The following is an 18,953-nucleotide window of genomic DNA, read 5'->3' as shown; positions in this document are numbered from 1 at the left end:
CGACATAGCAATACCAGGAGATAGCAGAATAGAAGAAAAAGAAATAGAAACAATCACAAAATACGAAGATCTACAAATTGAAATTGAAAGGCTGTGGCAGAAGAAGACCAAAATAATCCCAGTGGTAATTGACGCCCTAGGTGCAATTCCAAAACAACTTGAAGAGCACCTCAACACCATAGGGGCCACAGAAATCACCATCAGCCAATTACAAAAAGCAACTTTACTGGGAACAGCCTATATTCTGTGACGATATCTATAACAACAGCAACAACATTGACAATAAAATTCAGCCATCCCAGGGGTCCTTGGGAAGGACTCGATGTCTGGATAAAACAAACCAGTCAATAACACCTGTCTGTGTAAATTAATAATAATAATAATACTTATCTGAGGGCTATAGGCCACCTCCAGCCTCACAGGCAGGATACCTCTGAATACCAGCTGCAGGAGACTAACAGCAGGATAGAGGGCACGCCCTCAGTTCCTGCCTGTGGGCTTCCCAGCAGCATCTGATGGGCCACTGTGTGAAACAGGATGCTGGACTGGATGGGCCTTGGGCCTGATCCAGCAGGGTTTTTCTTATGTTCACTCCAGTTCCTTGCCAATGTACCTCTGTATGGATGTTTATCCATGCCACAATGGAGGCAGAGTTCCACCTACACATTATGTTCAAAACTCGCTTCTTTTCTGATAAGACTACTGAACTGATTTACAGAATACTGAATTTACTAGTGGTATTAGAAATCAATGCATACAACTGAATTTTTAAAAGTGCATCTAACTGAACTGAGGTGCCACCTCCTGGATCAAATTCTAGCTTGCCATTCACTCATATGGCAATGCCTTCCCTTGATGTTTATATGACTGAAAGTTAACATAGCTAAAGTGCGGAACTTTTAACCTCTCCAAAGCCAGAGCTCCCTCTACATGTCAAAAATCAATTACACTGGCATTTTGGGCAATTGACCTGGCAACATGGTTGCCAGGTGGAAAAGTTGGGGGTGGGGAGAGAAGTTCAATGATATGCTCCAGAGTGAAGCAAGTTGAGCTTTCAGACTCAAGAGGAAAGAGAGAGAAATGGCATCACTGACCTTTTTACTATACTAGCCTCTACCCTAGAAAACCCAAGCCCAAATAATCTTCCATATAACACAATTCAACAGTGAAAAGCATTTCAAAATACATAATTATGGACAGAGAAATAACCCAATGATATGGATAGCAAGGAAGCATATTTATATCAGTACATTATGGAATTCCTAACTTCCCACAGGATATGGACATGCAATGCTGCTAGAACCAGATACCTCTCAATGAAGATCATTCATGCATTGTCAGGTAGCTGTAATTCTGTGATATAAGCAACGGAGCTATTATTATACACTTGAATACAACATACACTAGAGAATCTCTTGTCTGGACCCATCTAGTTGCAGTTAACACTGGATCTCTGTCTGATGAAATCAGAGGTTAATGTCCAGATAATGGAAAGACATCTCTGCCATATCCACATCCTGAGGGCTGCTCAGGTTACACATGACAAGTCAATACAACATACAAATGCTGGTAAGGGATATTTTGCATGAGAGACTGAAATGCCTCAGAACTATCCTCAATAGCTAAAGCAAACAGAGCAACTCCAGGAAATGCAGTAAGTTTAGGGCTCAAAATAAATATTGTTAAAGAGAAATAAACTCCTGGTAGAGTTCCAAAAGGCAACATGAGAAAATAGCACAACTGTTTAACTGCATTAACTGTTCTTTAGGGATGTGCTGGAACCCTACTGTTCTTGCCATTTCTTCTTTCCTCTATCCCAGCCTTTATTTCAGTTTCGTAATGACTACACATTGGGAGCATCCATCAGTGTGTATTAAGGAAACTCGTTGTACAGCCAAGATAGTGCATTGCTATAATGCCAGGCACATTAGACAAAGGTGCAAACAAAATGGCCAGTCTTCCTCCATGCCTCCCAGCTCAACACTCCGATTATTAAGAAAGCCTTTCTATCTGTGGTCAACCAAGTGTGCCTGGAAACAGTTAACAGTTTTAGCAAAACATGCGAGGCTGCCACTTGGGACCAACCAGGAATGTCAGCTTTGCAGCCTAGTTATCAGTAAAACACCAAGAAGCTTAACTCTTTCTTTGCAAGTCTCCACAGTTGGCATTTCCAGCTGAGGCTTAAGTCCTCACTCTAGTTATGTTCCACAGCAGAATTGACTCTGTAGCCTGGATAGGCAAACATGAAAAATGTACTGATTTCTCAGAGAGCAAAGCATTTGCTATGGCTCAGAACAAATAGAAGGACATGAAAATTCTGATCTAGGTAGCAACAGGTGCCAAATATATTTTAGATAGCGTCATTGAACATCCGCCCCACCTACCCCCATTTTCACTGACTTCACCGGTTAAAAAACAAGCTCAAAACAGATTCCATTACTCTAACAAAACTGAGAATTCTGTTCCATCTTACAACTCTTTTTCAAAGGAATTTTCCTTGTGGCTACACAATCTCATCCTGTCAAATAATTGGAAGAGAACTTGGCTTGGAAGGAAAAGTGCCCTTTCAGGAGCAAAAAGCCTCTCCCATTCATAGAAGCGCTGCTTCTGACTAGGGATGTGCTTGAACTGTGGTCCAAGCCCTGGTTGGTTTGGATAGGGGAGCGGGAGCTTTAAGAAAGAGGAGGGCAGGTCCTTACCTCCTTTCCCCCACCCCATGCAGCTTCCTGCTGGGGCAGCGCTTGGCCCAAGTATGCCCACACAGAGCCAGCACAACATGGTGTCTGCGTATACATGGGCACCATTCGCCTGGTCAGCATGGTGTTGCTGACCAGGCAAATGGCACCCACGCATGCAAACTGCGGGTTGGTGCCACGTAGGAGTACTTGGGTTGAGCAGTGGCCCAGCAGGAAGCTGTATGGGGTAGCAAAGAGCTGGCATTTCTTAAACTTTCTTAAAGTTCCTGCTCCCCGATTCCAGCCAGGGTTCGAACCACAGCTCGAGCCACAGTTTGAGCACACATCTCTACTTCTGACTTAGTGAAAGAGTATTACTTGAGAAGAGTTCCTCTGTTTATGCAAGCTCTCACCCAAAACTTTTCACTAGCTCTTTTCAAAACCATTTTACGACCCATGGAAGTTTATATACAACAGCATACACTTTCCTTATTCACCGTGTTTTTTGTAGTGTACTGCAACCCACCCCTCATACACTGTGGCTCAGCACTGAAGAAGTCTTCCACTAATACTTGCACAAGAGCTCACAGAACAGCATTAATTTGTTTTCAACTTTTGCTTATGGTTCTTGGCTCCAAACCGCTACTGCAGGTGTTCTACAAAGCTGAGTTCAGCTGAACATAACAGATTTGAATATAAACGTCAACAACTGTATGAAACTAAACCACAAATGACTGAATGAGAGTACACTCTATTTACATGTGGATTTCTCAGGAATGCCTGTGTATACTGAATAAAAACTGTGCATGCTGACTGCAAGTGGCAATGGTCACATCTATTCAGCCTTGACACAGTGCAAAATGAGATCTTACCAATGAGGAAACCACAATATTACTGTATTAATTGTGTTGTTTGGGTATGATCCAGCCTCAGTCAAGAACAAAACTCCATATACAGAGCAATGAACATACACTGGATATGATCCAAGACACTTTGCATTCCCACCAAGATTCATTTGAAGTCACTCCACCCTACTCAACACACAAATTCTAAAATAAAACAAAATAAGGTTTGGGGATTTAACATGAGGGGATGTTTAAGAGGGAATTTAACACCCTCTTAAACAGAAAGAGCTGCTTGTGCACACATGCTACTTTCAGTCGTTTATTTATTCCACACTTTCTCTAAAAAGGATATGTAAATGGTTGTACCCAAGACCGCAAGGCAGGTTAGACTCAGAGATAGCAACTGGTCCAAAGTCACCAGTGAGCTTTATGGAAGGGCAGGATTTGAACACAGGTTTCTCTAATCAAAGTTCAACACTCTAGTTATTATTTATCATTATGCAGTTGGAACACCTAACTTAGGAATTTCAAAAGTAGTTTGTAAGTCTAACATGTAGCAGCTGCTTCAAAGCACTCCCTAACAACTCTAGTGGGCACCTCGATGGTGCATGTGTGTGTCCCTGAATCAGAGTCCTTGTCTTCAAGATCTTACATTCTTGAAGTTCTTTAAAATTTTCACTCTCTGAAGAAAAGCACATCCAAAAACCACTTTGAGCTACTGTTTGCTCACTGCCAATTGGCCCAAAACAGACCCACTCATTAGGGGTGGGCATTGGAATCTTGGATTCTGACAAAAGTGTACTCTCCCCTCAGTGTCACAGCGAGGCAGACATACCTGGCGTGAGTAGCCCTGTACGGTACCTGCCATTTATAGCGGCGGGGGGGTGGGGTGCTTTTCAATGGAACCAGAGGCTCAGGAAGGTGTGAAAGGATGGCAAGAAGTCACACTGGGCTGCATAGGCATTTGAAGCACATCACCAGCTGAGTGTCAAAACAAGCTTTTTGTCTCTTGGAGACAGCTGGGAACCACAGTTCCTCCCAGCACTCTCCCCATAGAGAAAGGAGTAGAAGGAACTATAGTTCCCAACTGTCCCCAAGAGCCTGTCCAGCATCCCCTTTTACCTCCTGGCACCCCCAATGCCTCTGGTTCTAATATCATCATCATCATCATCATCATGATACTGATGATGATGATGCCCGCCCACCCGGGCACCAGAAGTGGCAAGTAATGTGCAAAGCTGGTTGCACCAGGTGTGGCAGCCTCCACACAGCACCAGGGGAATGGTACATTTTTGTCAGAATCAGTTAATTCCAATGCATAATGAGCCCTTCCATTTATATTCCAAATCATTAGGCCATATTAATTTATTATTGTTGTTGTTTACACAGTCAGACAGGTGTTATTGACTGGCTTGTTTTATCCAGACATCGAGTCCTTCTCAAGGTCCTGGGATGATGATGATGTTAGGAAACTGCCATATACTGAGGCAGACCATTGGTCTATCTAGCTCAGTATTGTCTTCACAGACTGGCAGTGGCTTCTCCAAGGTTGCAGGCAGGAATCTCTCTCAGCCCTATCTTGGAGAAGCCAGGGAGGGAACTTGAAACCTTCTGCTCTTCCCAGAGCGGCTCCATCCCCTGAGGGGAATATCTTGCAGTGCTCACACATCAAGTCTCCCATTCAGATCCAACCAGGGCAGACCCTGCTTAGCTATGGGGACAAGTCATGCTTGCTACCACAAGACCAGCTCTCCTCTCCGTTGCTGCTGCTGTTGTTATTCCACCCAATATCTCTGAGTATTTCTGGGTAGTGTACACAATTTAACACAATAAGTATAAAACAGAGTAAAAACAATTAAAATGTCTTTTGTAGTGGACAACAGAGAAAGAGTTTAAAAGAAGCCATTACCTGCCACTTCCACAATCTGGTGCCTAGCGATGTCATAGTATGGGTCATCCCACCGCAAGTGAGTGACAGGATCAGGAGAACCCTTGGTGTCATCTACACAAAAGAGAAAAGGACAACATGCGACATTAAAAAAAAGTCTCAGAATAGTTGGATGGAAGACACAAAAGCACAGATTTTGCTTCACACACCTTTGAACTCAATGGGACCTACTTCCAAGCAGACATGCACAGGATTGCACAACCCCACTTACTCATAATGTGCCTGTGTGAGGGTCAAGGACAATTAAATGCTACAGCTCAGTGAGTCAGCAGGAATCATCCTCAAAATCGCACTGAGTTTTGGAGGCTTCTGAAGACCATGCAATTAGGAGAATGATCCTCATCCCTACTAGGCAGAGACAAAAAGCTTGTTTTGACACTCAGCTGGTGAGGTGCTTCAAATGCCTATGCAGTCCAGTGCTCAAATGAATAGTTTCAGCTTTTCTCATCAGAATCAGAGGGGACATTTGGGGCTTGTTTTTGTGCAAGACAGGCAAGGCATTCCGAGCACATTCACCACCCACTACCAAGCCCCAACTTCTTTCTCCAGCTCCAAGCTGAAGAGTAGTGCAGGAATCCTCCACAAAGCTACACTTCATTCTCTGAAATCCAGCACAACTGTGAGGAAGATCCCATCTCCTCCCTAGCTCCAAAGCTCTTGTTTTAGCATCATGCTTGCCACTTATCACACTTTAGCAAGGGTGATGAGTGGCAAGTAAAATTGAGGATACCTATTCAAGAAGCTGAGTAAACTCTTCTGCAACATCTTAAACATGTCCAAGATTAGTGCTGCAGGATATGGGTCACTCCAAGAGAGGATGGGCCCTTTTCCCTCCCCACTGCTATGTCATGAACAAAATCACTTACCTGGTTTGGGGAAAACAGGCACTTCATCTGGTGGCCAGTTCTTATCATCTAAAGAGGCCAATTTCAGCTGGTTAAGGGATTCATTAGTATCCTCCAGATCTTCCTGTAGGTCTGGATAAGGCTCCATGTCTCCCAAACTTTAGCTGTTCAGCTCCTGAACCTAGGTAGAAAGACTGCAGAGATTCACAAATCAGCTCTCTTTAATGGTCTTCCCCCAAATCTGTACAGTCACAGATATCAAACCCAGTAGACCCTTCCCTCATATCCAAGATGAGAGAGACTGAAGACAAGAAGATTTTGACCTAATGAAGCACTGCTGGTTGTATTCCACCCCTTTCCCCTCCTATGGCTGGGTTCATTTCTGTCTGTCACATTCAAACCAAAACAGCAGGGAAAGGCAACAGACTACATCAGCTCTTGCCTGACACACTGATTGTAATAGCTCCTATTTCCTGTGCTCCCTAGCAGAGTTGGGGAAAGGCCAAGCAGCTTTCACAGCAAAGAATTCCCAGATATTATCTCTTCCGCTGGCCTATGACGCTGTCAGCACTGATACACAAAAGGTCTCCTCCCAGACAGGACACACATAAGGTCTCCTCGCTGAGCTCCAAGGGGAAGATTCTCCAACCCCCACTCTGGATTAGCAAATATGCGGGATGTTGGTAGTGTCCAGTAAAGTTATACAAAGAGGAGAATGCAGACAACACAGCCTAGGGATCCTGGGACATGAACAGAATTCAATTACTAGCCCAGCACTTTGGGGTCATCACCAGGTAAGTTTATCACCATTCACTTCTGACTGAAATACAGTGAATATTCAAAATACAGAAACTATAACACAATACACTCTTGACTGGAATTCGCACCACTAGAGGCATGCCACTGCTGTCAAAAAATAACTGCATCTGAGGTTATTAAAAAGGTTAATCTTTCTCAGGAGGTAACTCTATAATGAAACTAGGAGAGTCAAAGGATTTTTTGGAAAAGGGTCCATGCAAAATATCAGCCTTCTAAGGAGAGGATGACCAGCAGCAAGGTGGATGGACTCCATTACAACAGCAATGAATGTACCACTGAGAGACCGTTAAGGCCAAGCTGAAGACAGATCATCCTGGAGATAATCTATCTATGTGGCCACTAAGAGTTGCCACCGACTTGATGGAACCTAATCAGTCAATCAAGTAAAGCAGCAGAATGATGCCATGGATGAAACCAGAGACAGATACATGTGACCCTTGTTATCTGCAATCCCAGATAACCATGGTTCTGTGTATCCACAGTCAGGCCATGTACACCCAGCAGTGTTCCCTCTAACAGGGATTCCCAGATGTTGTTGACTACAACTCCCATAATCCCCAGCCAAAGGCCATTGCAGCTCTGGATGCTGGGAGTTGTAGTGATTACCATCTGGGAATCCCTGTCAGAGGGAACAGTGACACCGAGCCTTGTTATCTGCAGATCTAAAAACAGCTGAAATTCAGCTATATGCAGTTCCTAGATGGCCGGAAATTACCTCCGAGGTCACTTCCAGCCACCATTTGGCTGAACTGAGCCATTTTGTGTCTCTTTTGTAAACAAAAAACAAAAAAACCACCCACTCCCCCATGATTTTTTTTGCAGAGAATTGGCAGGGAGGGGGCATTGCTGGATAGCTGGAGATCATGGCATGGTTCGTTATTGATCTTATTTCTGCCTTTTGAAGCCTTTTTTTTTTTTTTTTTGCACCTCCATGAACCTAACCACTTCCCATTCACTCCAGGTCTTGTTACCTGCAGTTGTAGCCGAGAACAGAACCCCCGCAGATAACAAGGGCCACGTCTATTAGCAGCATTATAAAGACATGGCCAAGAGAGGTGCCACAGAATCTTTTCATGCTTCTTTAAGAAAATCTGGACATTTCCCCAAATTTTCACTGAATCCTTGGGTGCTTATCCAAAATGAGTATTGAAAAGGAATCTGTGATTTGTGCAAGACCTTTTAACATCTCCTTCAAAACTTACACACAAGTCTCTCATTGTCCTTACTCACCAGATGGCTCTAAGCTTATTGCACAGCAAGTCAAAATGCATTCCTATCACCAGAGCAAATATGACATATATGGTCACAGGATCTTCAAGGCAGATCAGAAAGTATTCAAGGCTTGGCAGATCTGCAAAGTCAACTTCAGCTACTCTTTGCTTCTCTCTCAAAGGCTAGAGGAGATGCCTGACCTCAGTGAGGATAAGAAACAGGACAATTTGCTCCTTTGAGCTATTTGCTAATGTAGGAACCATGCATAAATTGCAGCCAGCCATCTGCCCCTAGCAATATACTCAGTTTCTATGGAAACCCTAACCAGCATTTGCAGTGACTCACTTCCTTTGAAACAACTCTAGATCCAGCAGTATATTCTTACAATCTAAAATTGTCCATTTAAAAAAACCCAAAAAACCATATCCCTGGCAGGAGGATGCAGACAGTCCCCACTAGACAATAACTACACAAAATAGTTCTGAATACTCTCTACTCTAAGTACAACTGGATCACTGCAGTGCTCATAACTCACTGTTCTCTAGATCTGCAATGATACCATTTCATTAGTAAGATCTGAATCTCAACTCTACAAGGAGAGCTCCTTTAGCTACTCTTGCTAGCAAGAGAATGAATCCCTTCAGCTTTCTATCTAGAGCAGGGCTGCTCAACTTCGGTCCTCCCGAAGACAGTTGGCCTAGAATTCCCATAATCCCTGGCTACTGGCCACAGTGTCTGGGGATTATGGGAGTTGTAGTTCAAAGACGGCACAGAGGGGAAGTAACCTGCCTAGAAAGTGGGAAGCTGTTGGTTCAAATCCCCACTGATGTGTTTCCCAGAATATGGGGAACTCCTATATCGAGCAGCAGCGATATAGGAAGGTGCTGAAAGGCATCATCTTATACAGACTGTGTAGGAGATGGCAATGGTAAACCCCTTCCGTATTCTACCAAGAAAACTACATGGCTCTGTGGTCGCCATGCTGACACCAACTCGAGTTGACACCAACTCAATGGCACAAACTTTCCTTTCCTAGTTCAAAAACAGCTAGTGGGCCTAAGTTGAGCAGGCCTGATCTAGAGAAAGAATCTTGTTTACCTGAACTGGTTGTTAAACATGGAAATGGTTATACTAGTGGATGGGAAAACATGTAGAGTGATGGACATTCAGCATTCCGGTGGACTAACCTATGTGGTTCTTGAGTGTACATCAACCAAGAAAGCACTTCTGAACAGCCTTATGGGTGAATTCACACAAGCATGTTCTTTGCTTGATCTTATGACCAAAAATCAAACTCCTTAGACAGAACTTTTTTATAATCTCAAACAGTTTGCAATGGAGGCAGCTCACTATTTTGGCAAAAGTTCTGGTGGGGGAGACCCATGAATATTGTTGTTCCTATAACATGAAAAATTATTCCTATAAATTGTTCCTAGCATTGTTCCTATAACATGAAAAATCATACCACAGATCTCTCGGTCTGTTCCCCAAGTTTGCCCCTAAACACAGAACAAATAGCGGGTGTGTGTGTGTTTCTGTTTCTTAACTAAACACCACCACAACAAGAACTATCTAATCCAGGTCAAAGTATTTTTGCACAAAAGACAATGAAGAAAAGTCACTTAAGGCTCTTCAAATTCACAGTGTTCAGCACTCAATATATTCTTAGCTCCTCTTACATTCCATATCCAGTTATTTTGCTTCTCCCACCCACCCACCCCCATAGCAAATCATACTAGGACTTGCTGGCAATGTAAATGTCATCAGTATTGGCCATTCATATCTTATATTATTTAGGGAAGATGCTTCCCTAACCTATGCTTTCATGGAACACCATACAACTACTTCATGTTAAATACACACACACACTCACTCTACAATAAAGACATATATTTACACAGAAATATAACAAAGTATAAACATAAAACAGCTTTAGAAAAAGTAGTCCTAAAACTGCTGAAGGAGCCGTTCATAAATGTCTGCTGGATCAGGTAAATGTTTACTAATTTCTTCCCCCTTTAATTTTAAGTTTGCCAAGGGAATCTATTCCATTAGATGCAACATGACAACAAAAAATGCTCTGCTCCAGGATGTCTCACTCCAAGCATCATTAAGGGACAGCTCCTTAAAAAAGGGACCCCCTGAAGATCTTGTTTACTCCTCTTGTGAGTGAGGAGGTTCAAAATAGTGTTTTTACACCGGCTGGCAAGATTATTAATGCCATTAGTTCGAGAGAGAAAATCCCACCCCTTCTTTTTTTCATACAGCGATAGAACAGGGGCTTTCCAAGCTTGAGTCTCCAGATGCTTCTGGACTACAACTCAGCCACTGTAACTAGGGATTATGGGAGTTGTAGTACAACAATATCTGGGGACTCAAGCTTAGAAATCCCTGCCTCAGTGAATCTACCAGTGTCAGCCAGGGCCCTTTGGACCTTCAGCAATGACAATAACTGTCAAAACCAACTAATTTACTCTGTTTCTCCAGATAGCATTAGATGTTGTACAGAAATATAGCCATCATGTTTACCTAAACCAAGTGCAGACAAACAGGAAAAACTAAGCCTAAGGCTCTCCCTCAGATTCCCCACCCCCAACATGAGCTGCCAACTTAAACCAACAGGATATGCTCAATGCACAATGCAATCTGCTGAACTCCAAGAACTGAGTCAGGTGACAGGACTGGGGGCAGGGTGAAAACACCTCACTAGCTGGACATAAACCTGATTCCTATGAACCTGTCTCTGACAAGTTTTTCCATTGGCTTGGCCTACTCTGCAAGTCTGGAGATGTCACAGCAACTTCAGCTATTGCGGGGGAAACCATATGCTATATGTTCAACAACACATGTGTCTACTGCTGCTCCCATATTTCTGGTCTCTGCTTTGAGGGTCTTTTTTGCAACTCCAATAAAAATGAACACAAAAAGTATAAAGAAACACCTCAAGCAATTCATTTAATCCAAAGAGGTTTAACATTATTCCCAAAGAGTTGCAGCAAGCTGCATAAGCCTCTCTCTAACTTCTCTTGCTCATATCTCAAGGCAGGAATTGCCCCCACAAAAATTGGCATTCCTGACATATTTCCTGTTTCAGAATGCTCTTCAAAGATCAGACATAACACTCCCTTAAAATGCACATAGGAGGCTGCCATATACAGAGTCAGATTCTTCATCCATCTAGCTCAATATTGTCTACACAGTCTGGCAGTGGCTTCTCCAAAGTTCCATGCAGGAGTCTCTCTCAGCCCTATCTTGGAGAAGCTAGGGAGGAAACTTGGAACCTTCTATTCTTCCCAGAGCAGCTCCATCCCCTAAGGGGAATCTCTTACAGTCCTCACACATGTGGTCTCCCATTCAAATGCAACCAGGGTGGACTCTGCTTAGCAAAGGGGACAATTCATGCTTGCTGCCACAAGACCAGCTCTCCTCCCCTAATCCATCCTAATTTCAGTTGATGCTGTGTTTATGGGCATCTGTGGGCCTGAGAACTGCAAATGATGAGATTTCCCTTGAACAAGTACTGCTATATTCTATATATAGTCAGGGCGTTTTCACACATCCCCTCACCCCAATTTCTTTCTTCAAAGATCTACATACCATACAATTCCCACTTTCTATATCAGATATGGGGACCACAGAGCCTTGCTGACATTCTCATGACTGAGCTGCAGAGCATTATAAAAGTATCCTCAAGCATTTGTGGGAAATGAGAATACATCTAAAACCTTGTATGAGTTCCCTGACCAAAAGAGGATAAAGTAATCTCCATTAGAACACCATTAAGGGAAAGAAAGAACAACACCATTAAGGAAATGTTTTGAATTAGGATCCACAGATTTTCAAACCCCCAGAGAGCTACTGTAGCTTTAAGAGTCACATACATTCTGCCCGCTGCTCTTTCTTCCCTAACTGCAGCATTGATGGGGAAATTTTGCCAGGTAAGATCTTTCCCTTCTAAGCAATTCGTGCAGCTCTATCCTAGGCATGTTCACTCAGAAATACACAAACGTGTTCAACGGAACTTATTTCCAAGCAGGCGGCCATAGGACTGCTGCCTATGTATAAGCGGGGCCGAGACCCTCTCAGGGTTTGCACCTGGTAACCCTGAGTACAAAGAGAGCAGGAGGATACAGACAGAAACCGAAGCTGACGAGCCCAGAAGTGGCCTTTGCAGTGTCTCCCTGCCAGCAGACCTTGCTAAGCGCGCGAGAGACCCTCCGAGGAGACCCGATCCAAGAGAAAGCCGCGCTGCGCATGCGCCCTTTCCGACTCTGGGGCCCCTTTCCCCGAAGAAGAGGGAGGAACCCTCCCGAGTCTTCGGAACAGGCGCTCTTCAACGCATTACCCGAAGCAGGGCGCGCGTGCTTCAGTTCGACCTTTATAGCACGAGAGAACAACGGCTACCCTCGGCCTCCGACGCTCCCAGCATACACCCAGTACCGAGTATCTTCGCGGCACTACCCACTCCCTCTCCTCGAACGCCTTTGCTCACCAGCAGCCACTCCCGCCTGTCAAGTCCCTGCGCAAACATCCGCCTCCGAACCGGAAAACGGAATGGTCTCCATGTGAACGCTGTCCCGCCTCCTTTCGACGACTGCGACGGCCGGGAAAAACCCGTCCGGGTGCAACGAAGGCTCGCCGAGCGAAACGTTCCGCGGTTTGAGAGCCTCCCACTCGCCGTTATGGAGAGGAGTAAGTTACCCCCGCACACTCCCCAGCCAGAGCTGGAGGCAGCGGCGGGTGTGTCCCTCGTGGCTCTCTCTGACTACCCTACGCTTTTTCTTCCCTCCTGCAGGTCGCCCCCCGGACCTGTGCGGCGGCGGCAGCAGCGCTTGGTCTTGTTGCCTGGTGTGGAGCCTCCCGCGGGGCCTAGCGCTGGGCCCTTCCCTGGCCGCTGAGGAGGGACTGGGAGTGTGGTGTGTGGGGAGCGCCCTCCGGCCGGGGGCGCCACTGCCCCTGCCTGGGCCGCGGGAGGAGGAACAACAAGAGGCGGACGCTTCCTTGGGGGTGAGCCGCGGGCTGACCGCAGGAGAGAATGGCAAGCGGGACTTGAGGGCTATTGGGGTGGGGGGGAGGCAGCAGAGGCGTGAACCCGGTGCAGGCGTCCTTTCGCACCCGCCCTGCTGCCTCCTAATCGCTGCATATTGTCTTCTGCCGTTGGAAGAGGAAACTCTGGCAGGCGCGGCTTGTCCGCCTGTCATCACCACATCCGGCGGCGGGTTGAGAGAAGCGCAGCGAGTCCCCAGTCTGTCTCCCTGTTTTGCTTGCTGCAGGTCTTGACAAATTTTCTTTGGATCTAGGAGCCAGCCCCAAAATTAGGGAGCCAGACAATGGACACTTGACAAAATATGACTTCTGTGACAGACATGGTGGCGGGAGAGGACAAATGGGCTTCTCTTTATTCCCTTTACAAGTGACAGAACAGAAACAGGACTGCCTGAGGCAAATAAAGATTTTATTAAATAAGTCCTACCTCTGAATATCCTCTGTTCTAGGCACCATGGCTCCCTGACAACTGGAGTTTGTTAAGCCCTGGCCTACTGGGGTCCTGTGTACTTATCTGGTCACCCTGCTGCTTCGTCTGCCTTTTAAGGCAATTTCTGGTACCCTTGAAGGCATCTGTTTTCCTTTCCACCTGCCTGATGTGGGTGCTACAGTTTGCTTTGACTTCTCTTTCAAACTGCATGGGAATCTGGATTATGGCCAATTTAAACTACCACACATACATTGAGAATGTGGTTCAAGGGTGAAGTTTGCACCCCCTTGCCATCATAGTAAAGCAGTCATGTATCTGTTCCATCATGCATGTAATTCAGCCTTTATTTACTATTCCACCTTACCTGTCAGTGCTGAAGCCATCTTACTGTCAATCACATAGTTCACTTAACAGGCATGTTACACTGAAAGACTATTAACTTGCCCAAGGCCATTGTTGTCTGCCTGAGAATACACAAACCACTGCTTCACAGGAGCACTCTTGAATACCACACTGACTGCTTAAAAGGTATTTGCAGGATGACGGCAAATGTGTGGACAATCTTTCATCTGCAGCATCCAACCATGTAGTGAAGCAAGTATTTCCCATGACTGAATGAAAATGTGGAGTAGTTGGGGTATAGTAAAACCTTAACTGCCTTGCTGCAATTCACCACACAGTTGACTTCCCCTAGAGTGACTTAACAGAGAATTATGATATGGTGTGTGTATATACATCAGAGTTCACTCTGATTCTGACAACTCTTCTGTGATACACTAAGTATGGGTTGGATTATTAAAAGACCAATTCCTCTGTCACCATTGGTCTGAGGAGAGCAAACATTATGCAAGAAAACTGTGGTGGGATTTCCCAACTTTTAAAGAATGCTTAAAGGCAGCAGTGCTGAGGGAGGGGAGATTGCCCAAGACCACCCACTGAGAAGAGATTTAACCCCACCCACCCCCCACATAATTTCCCTGATGAGATTGCCCCTCTTGGAGAAAAAGCAGGTGGATACCTATTTTGGAGTGGGGGCGGGGAAACTCTCCATGTACTTTGGCCCCAGTCCAATTCAGGGGACCTTGAAACTACTTTTGAATAAAGAAAAAGATGTCAGGAGAGCCCATCGCAAATCTCCTGTGTCATGTGCAGTTTGGCCCTGACTTCTGCGTAGATCCACCCTCTTCCTGTTCAATACCCCAATTTGGATATATGACTTGATCCTCCATTTTATGTATTTATTTATATCTATGTAAACCACTTTGGAAACTTTTGTAGAAAGCGGTATATAAATATTCATTGTAATCATAAAAGAGACAACAGCTCAGTATTGCTGTCCATGGGAATTTCAGTGCATCTCTAATTTTGAACAATTTCCTTGTTCTTCATTTCAGGCATTTCCCTCAACCTGTGGGAAAGGGGCTTCCACTTGCAATGGGCTATCCAGCTGGAGGAGGTGAGAACAAAATTAATAATTTGCAACCTTCTTTCACTCTTCTGAGCCTTGATGAAGTGCTTAAATGGCCACTGTTACTCAAATCATAATTAGCCAGTTAAAAGTCTATTCAAGGTTATTTTTAACTTATGAATATATGAAGTTGCCTTATACTTAGACAGAGCACTAGTCCATGTAGCTCAGTATTATCTGCACTGGCTGACATGACACACAGTACGACATCAGCATTTCAAAGCAGACAATTGCAAGAACTTGAAACAGTATTTGGGCACTTCCACAGCACTACTTCCCTTGGAAACAGATTTTTAGACAGATATCTTTCCAGCCTACCTGAAGTTGTCACAGATTGAAACTGGGAGCTTCTGCACACAAGCATGCTATATGCTCTTCCACTGGGCTACAGTCCTTCCCCTTAGTTTACTATCAACCTAGTTTAAAGTCAGGTTCAAAATTAGATAACTCATTAGAATCAGATCTTAGCATATCTTATTTGTTTTAGCCATCTTATTTGTTTTATTTCTCTTTGTAAACCACCCTGAGCCATTTTTGGAAGGGCGGTATAGAAATTGAATTATTATTATTATTATTATTAATAATAATAATAATAATAATAATATACCTCATCACAGCAATTTACCCTCCTCATGCAACAGAGAGCTGTTTCTGTTGAAAATCAAACTTGTCTATGCAGCATGTTCACTGTTTTATTAACGTGGATCTGTGGTGCAGTGATCATCTGATTGCTCCTCCATGTGGCCAAAACAATTTTCAGCATATAATGAGGTGGGCAACACTCTTCTCACATGTCTGAAGAATTAATCCAGGTGCATCACCAGACCAACTAGATTATTGTATTGCTTGCTGGGGCCAGTTTTCAGTAGGGATGTGCACAAACCTGTTCAGAGGCCCTTTTACGGGCCTCTAAACAGGTTCGAACACTGGGAGGTTCGATGTGTGCACACTGGGTGCAAGCTTGCGCACGTGCACCAGCTACTTCTGGACACTTCCGGCCAGGCTGCAGACAGGGTGGCAGGTAGATATGCTGCTACCCCGTAGGACTTTGCAAATACTGAGAACTGGCAGTGGGGATGCAGAGGGAGGGGTAAGTGTGACCACTCCCCCACCCTTAAAGTGTGTGACCCCTCCCCCACCGTTGAACCACCCCCGCCAGGTTCCATGCACATCCCTAGTTTTCAGTCACATGAGTCTGAATCTTACTCCTCTGATTACTGTGTATGTTTTTTAACTGGAAAACACCCCTGGACACTTCAGCAGTTTCTAATAAAGTTGTTAACAAAATTCAGAAAGCAACTGGTGGTACCATAGGAGGATTTTATAGGTTTTAGTACGGCAGCCATTGGGAAACAGGCACTTTCTATGATGCTAGGGACTGAGGACACCTCACTAATGGGAAAGATAATGTCCTCCAAAGGCAGGACTATACAAGTTAGAATAGAGCCTTTAAGAGCCTGGGGAGGATGACCCTGCCCAGGTCTTTTAGTTCTGCGACTGCTCCAGGCAGAACTACTTTTTCTCTCCCTCCAGCTCATTGCTGACCTTATCTATCTCAAAAATTCCTTCCTCCCCCTCCTCAGCTTTCCCCCCTCCTTTCTCTGTTTATTCTCTTTTTTAAAAAAAAAGCCTTTCCCCCCTACTGTTTCCCTGCGTCCTCCCTCCTTTCCCTCTGCCTAGAGGCTCTCCAAAATGGAGCCCATGCATCCTGCGGACTGCCTCAGGACACTCCTCATGCCAAGGGGCCGCAATCTGTTGGTCTTTCTCATCAGCAGGATGCTGGAGGGACCACCGCCGCCCACATCCCAGCTTTTGCTGGCAGGCAGCGAAGAGAGGATGCCGGATGCTGAACCCAGTTTCCGCCCTCGGACTGCGAGACTCTGAGCCAAACACTTCATAGGGCAGCTACAGACAAGGAGGTCGGCAAGGCCACGGCCTCGCTCCCACCGCCTCCCAAAACCAGAAAAAAGGCAGCAACAACTGCAAAAGCATCTCCCACTTCAGCATTGGGCCCAGCGGAAAGGGCCACTTCAGCAACACATAAGGCCACTGCCCTGCAAAGTGCCCAGTCAGTGGTGGGAACATCTGGAGTAGCCGATGCAACTCTAGCTACGATTCCCCCCGCATGGACCCACTCAACAGCAGCAGCAGAAGAAGCCAATGTTGGGGGCAATCACAGCAACACCCCAGCCTCTGCCTCCACGAGAGTGAGGTGGTGGGAACATCGGGAGTAGCCGATGCAACTCTGGCTACGCCTCCCCCCGCACGGACCCACTCAACAGCAGCAGAAGAAGAAGCCAATGTTGGGGACAATCACAGCAACACCCCAGCCTCTGCCTCCACGAGAGTCACGGTGAGGTTGCAGCATGTTGGGTCCCCTACCCATCCTTCCCAGCAGGGCTCCCTCTCTCATCAGCCCACCCAAACTGAGTTGCCTGATCAAATTCCGATGGTTTGACAATCCTGGTTCCAGGATGCCATTAAGAAAATTGTAAAAGATGAAAACCAAAAGAGAAAGAAGTGCAGGAGGGAAAATTCTTCTTCATCCCTCATCTTCTGAGGCTCAATCCTCTCCTCTGAAAAAGGCCAAAAAGAAGCATAAGCATAAGCCCCATTTCTCATGCAAAAGTAAACGTAACTCAAAACAGCATGATACCACTGTTGAAAGGAGTATGCACTCCTCAGAGATTTCCCAGGGTGCAGGGGGGAGAATCTGCCTAGGGCAGAATGATGGGAATAAAGGTTTGGGTGGAAGAAGGGATCTGGAATCAAGCAGACAGAATCTGTGGAGAAAACAAAGAGATTCTTATGTATAGATAGCGCTTGTAACCCGGACACTCTTCTGGCTGATGTTACAGCTATTGGGAAGGTCATTTTGAAGGTCAACGTCTTAAGCGGAATTGAATTTATCAGTTCCTCTCCCTCCATGGAGTATGCAAGGGCACAACATGGGTAGGTCAAGGTGTTCTTGGACCCAGCATCAAGAAGAAGCCTTCATGGTAAGTGACCAGTGCTCCGTTCTCTGATGCTAGGGTCCAAGGACACCTCACTAATGAGACATACCACAACTGTAAATACCTGCTTTACCCAAACCTAAAGAAGGGGAGGGAGAGCCCAAGACTAGTCCAGTGGAAGGACCTGCTGAAGCACACGTCTGCCAAATGCCACCTGAGAGGATTCATATGCATCCAACTTGTAGTGCCTTGTGAAAGTAGAAGGGGCTTTTCATGTGGCCACTCTGCAGATCTCATGTATTGGGGCATTGGTTGAGAATCCTGCCGATGTTGCTGTGGCCGCCTGAGTAGAGTGTGCTAGAATACTTGTAGGTGTTCGGAGATGCAGTTCTTCATATGCCATCGCTATGCATGCCCTGATCCATCTAGCGATGGTTGTCGTCGAGACTGGTTGTGCCATGGATACAGGTAAGAAAGAAATGAAGAGTGCCTTGGTTGAGCAGAAGTTTTTTGTACGTCTAAGGTAAACTTTAAGGCACTGACGGACATCCAGCTTGTGCCAAGCCTTTTCTGTTGGGTGAACCGGCCTAGGGAAGAATAATGAGAATAAACCTTTGGGTGGAAGAAGGGATCTAGAATCAAGCAGACAGAATTTGTGGAGAAAACACAAAGATTCTTATGTATAGATAGCACTCGTAACCTGGACACTCT

General features: G+C 45.3%; 2 protein-coding genes across 13 annotated transcripts in view; one reads left to right on the top strand and one right to left on the bottom strand.

The window, feature by feature from the left end:
- ARHGAP1 (Rho GTPase activating protein 1) overlaps positions 1–13,086 on the bottom strand; it is a 51,195-nt gene extending 38,109 nt beyond the window's left edge. The window contains exons 1-3 of one of the 11 annotated variants that reach the window (XM_053275595.1): positions 12,749–13,086; positions 6,335–6,507; positions 5,430–5,522 (exon numbers count right to left, since the gene is read on the bottom strand). In XM_053275595.1, coding sequence (XP_053131570.1) covers positions 5,430–5,522; positions 6,335–6,461 — 220 coding nt within the window. In that variant the 5' untranslated portion in view covers positions 6,462–6,507; positions 12,749–13,086. The other 10 variants (XM_053275589.1, XM_053275601.1, XM_053275618.1 and 7 more) reach the window with 10 other exon arrangements.
- The window catches only part of F2 (coagulation factor II, thrombin), a 66,695-nt gene continuing 60,627 nt past the window's right edge, over positions 12,886–18,953 (top strand). Inside the window, exons 1-3 of one of the 2 annotated variants that reach the window (XM_053275402.1) lie at positions 12,886–13,036; positions 13,140–13,351; positions 15,215–15,276. In XM_053275402.1, the coding sequence (XP_053131377.1) occupies positions 13,027–13,036; positions 13,140–13,351; positions 15,215–15,276 (284 nt within the window). In that variant the 5' untranslated portion in view covers positions 12,886–13,026. The remainder of the gene's footprint in view (positions 13,037–13,139; positions 13,352–15,214; positions 15,277–18,953) is intronic. The other variant, XM_053275411.1, reaches the window with a different exon arrangement.

This window comes from Hemicordylus capensis, chromosome 1 (assembly GCF_027244095.1).
Source record: "Hemicordylus capensis ecotype Gifberg chromosome 1, rHemCap1.1.pri, whole genome shotgun sequence".
In the NCBI taxonomy this organism is placed as follows: Eukaryota; Metazoa; Chordata; class Lepidosauria; order Squamata; family Cordylidae; genus Hemicordylus; species Hemicordylus capensis.
This window is presented reverse-complemented; position numbering and strand designations above follow the sequence as displayed.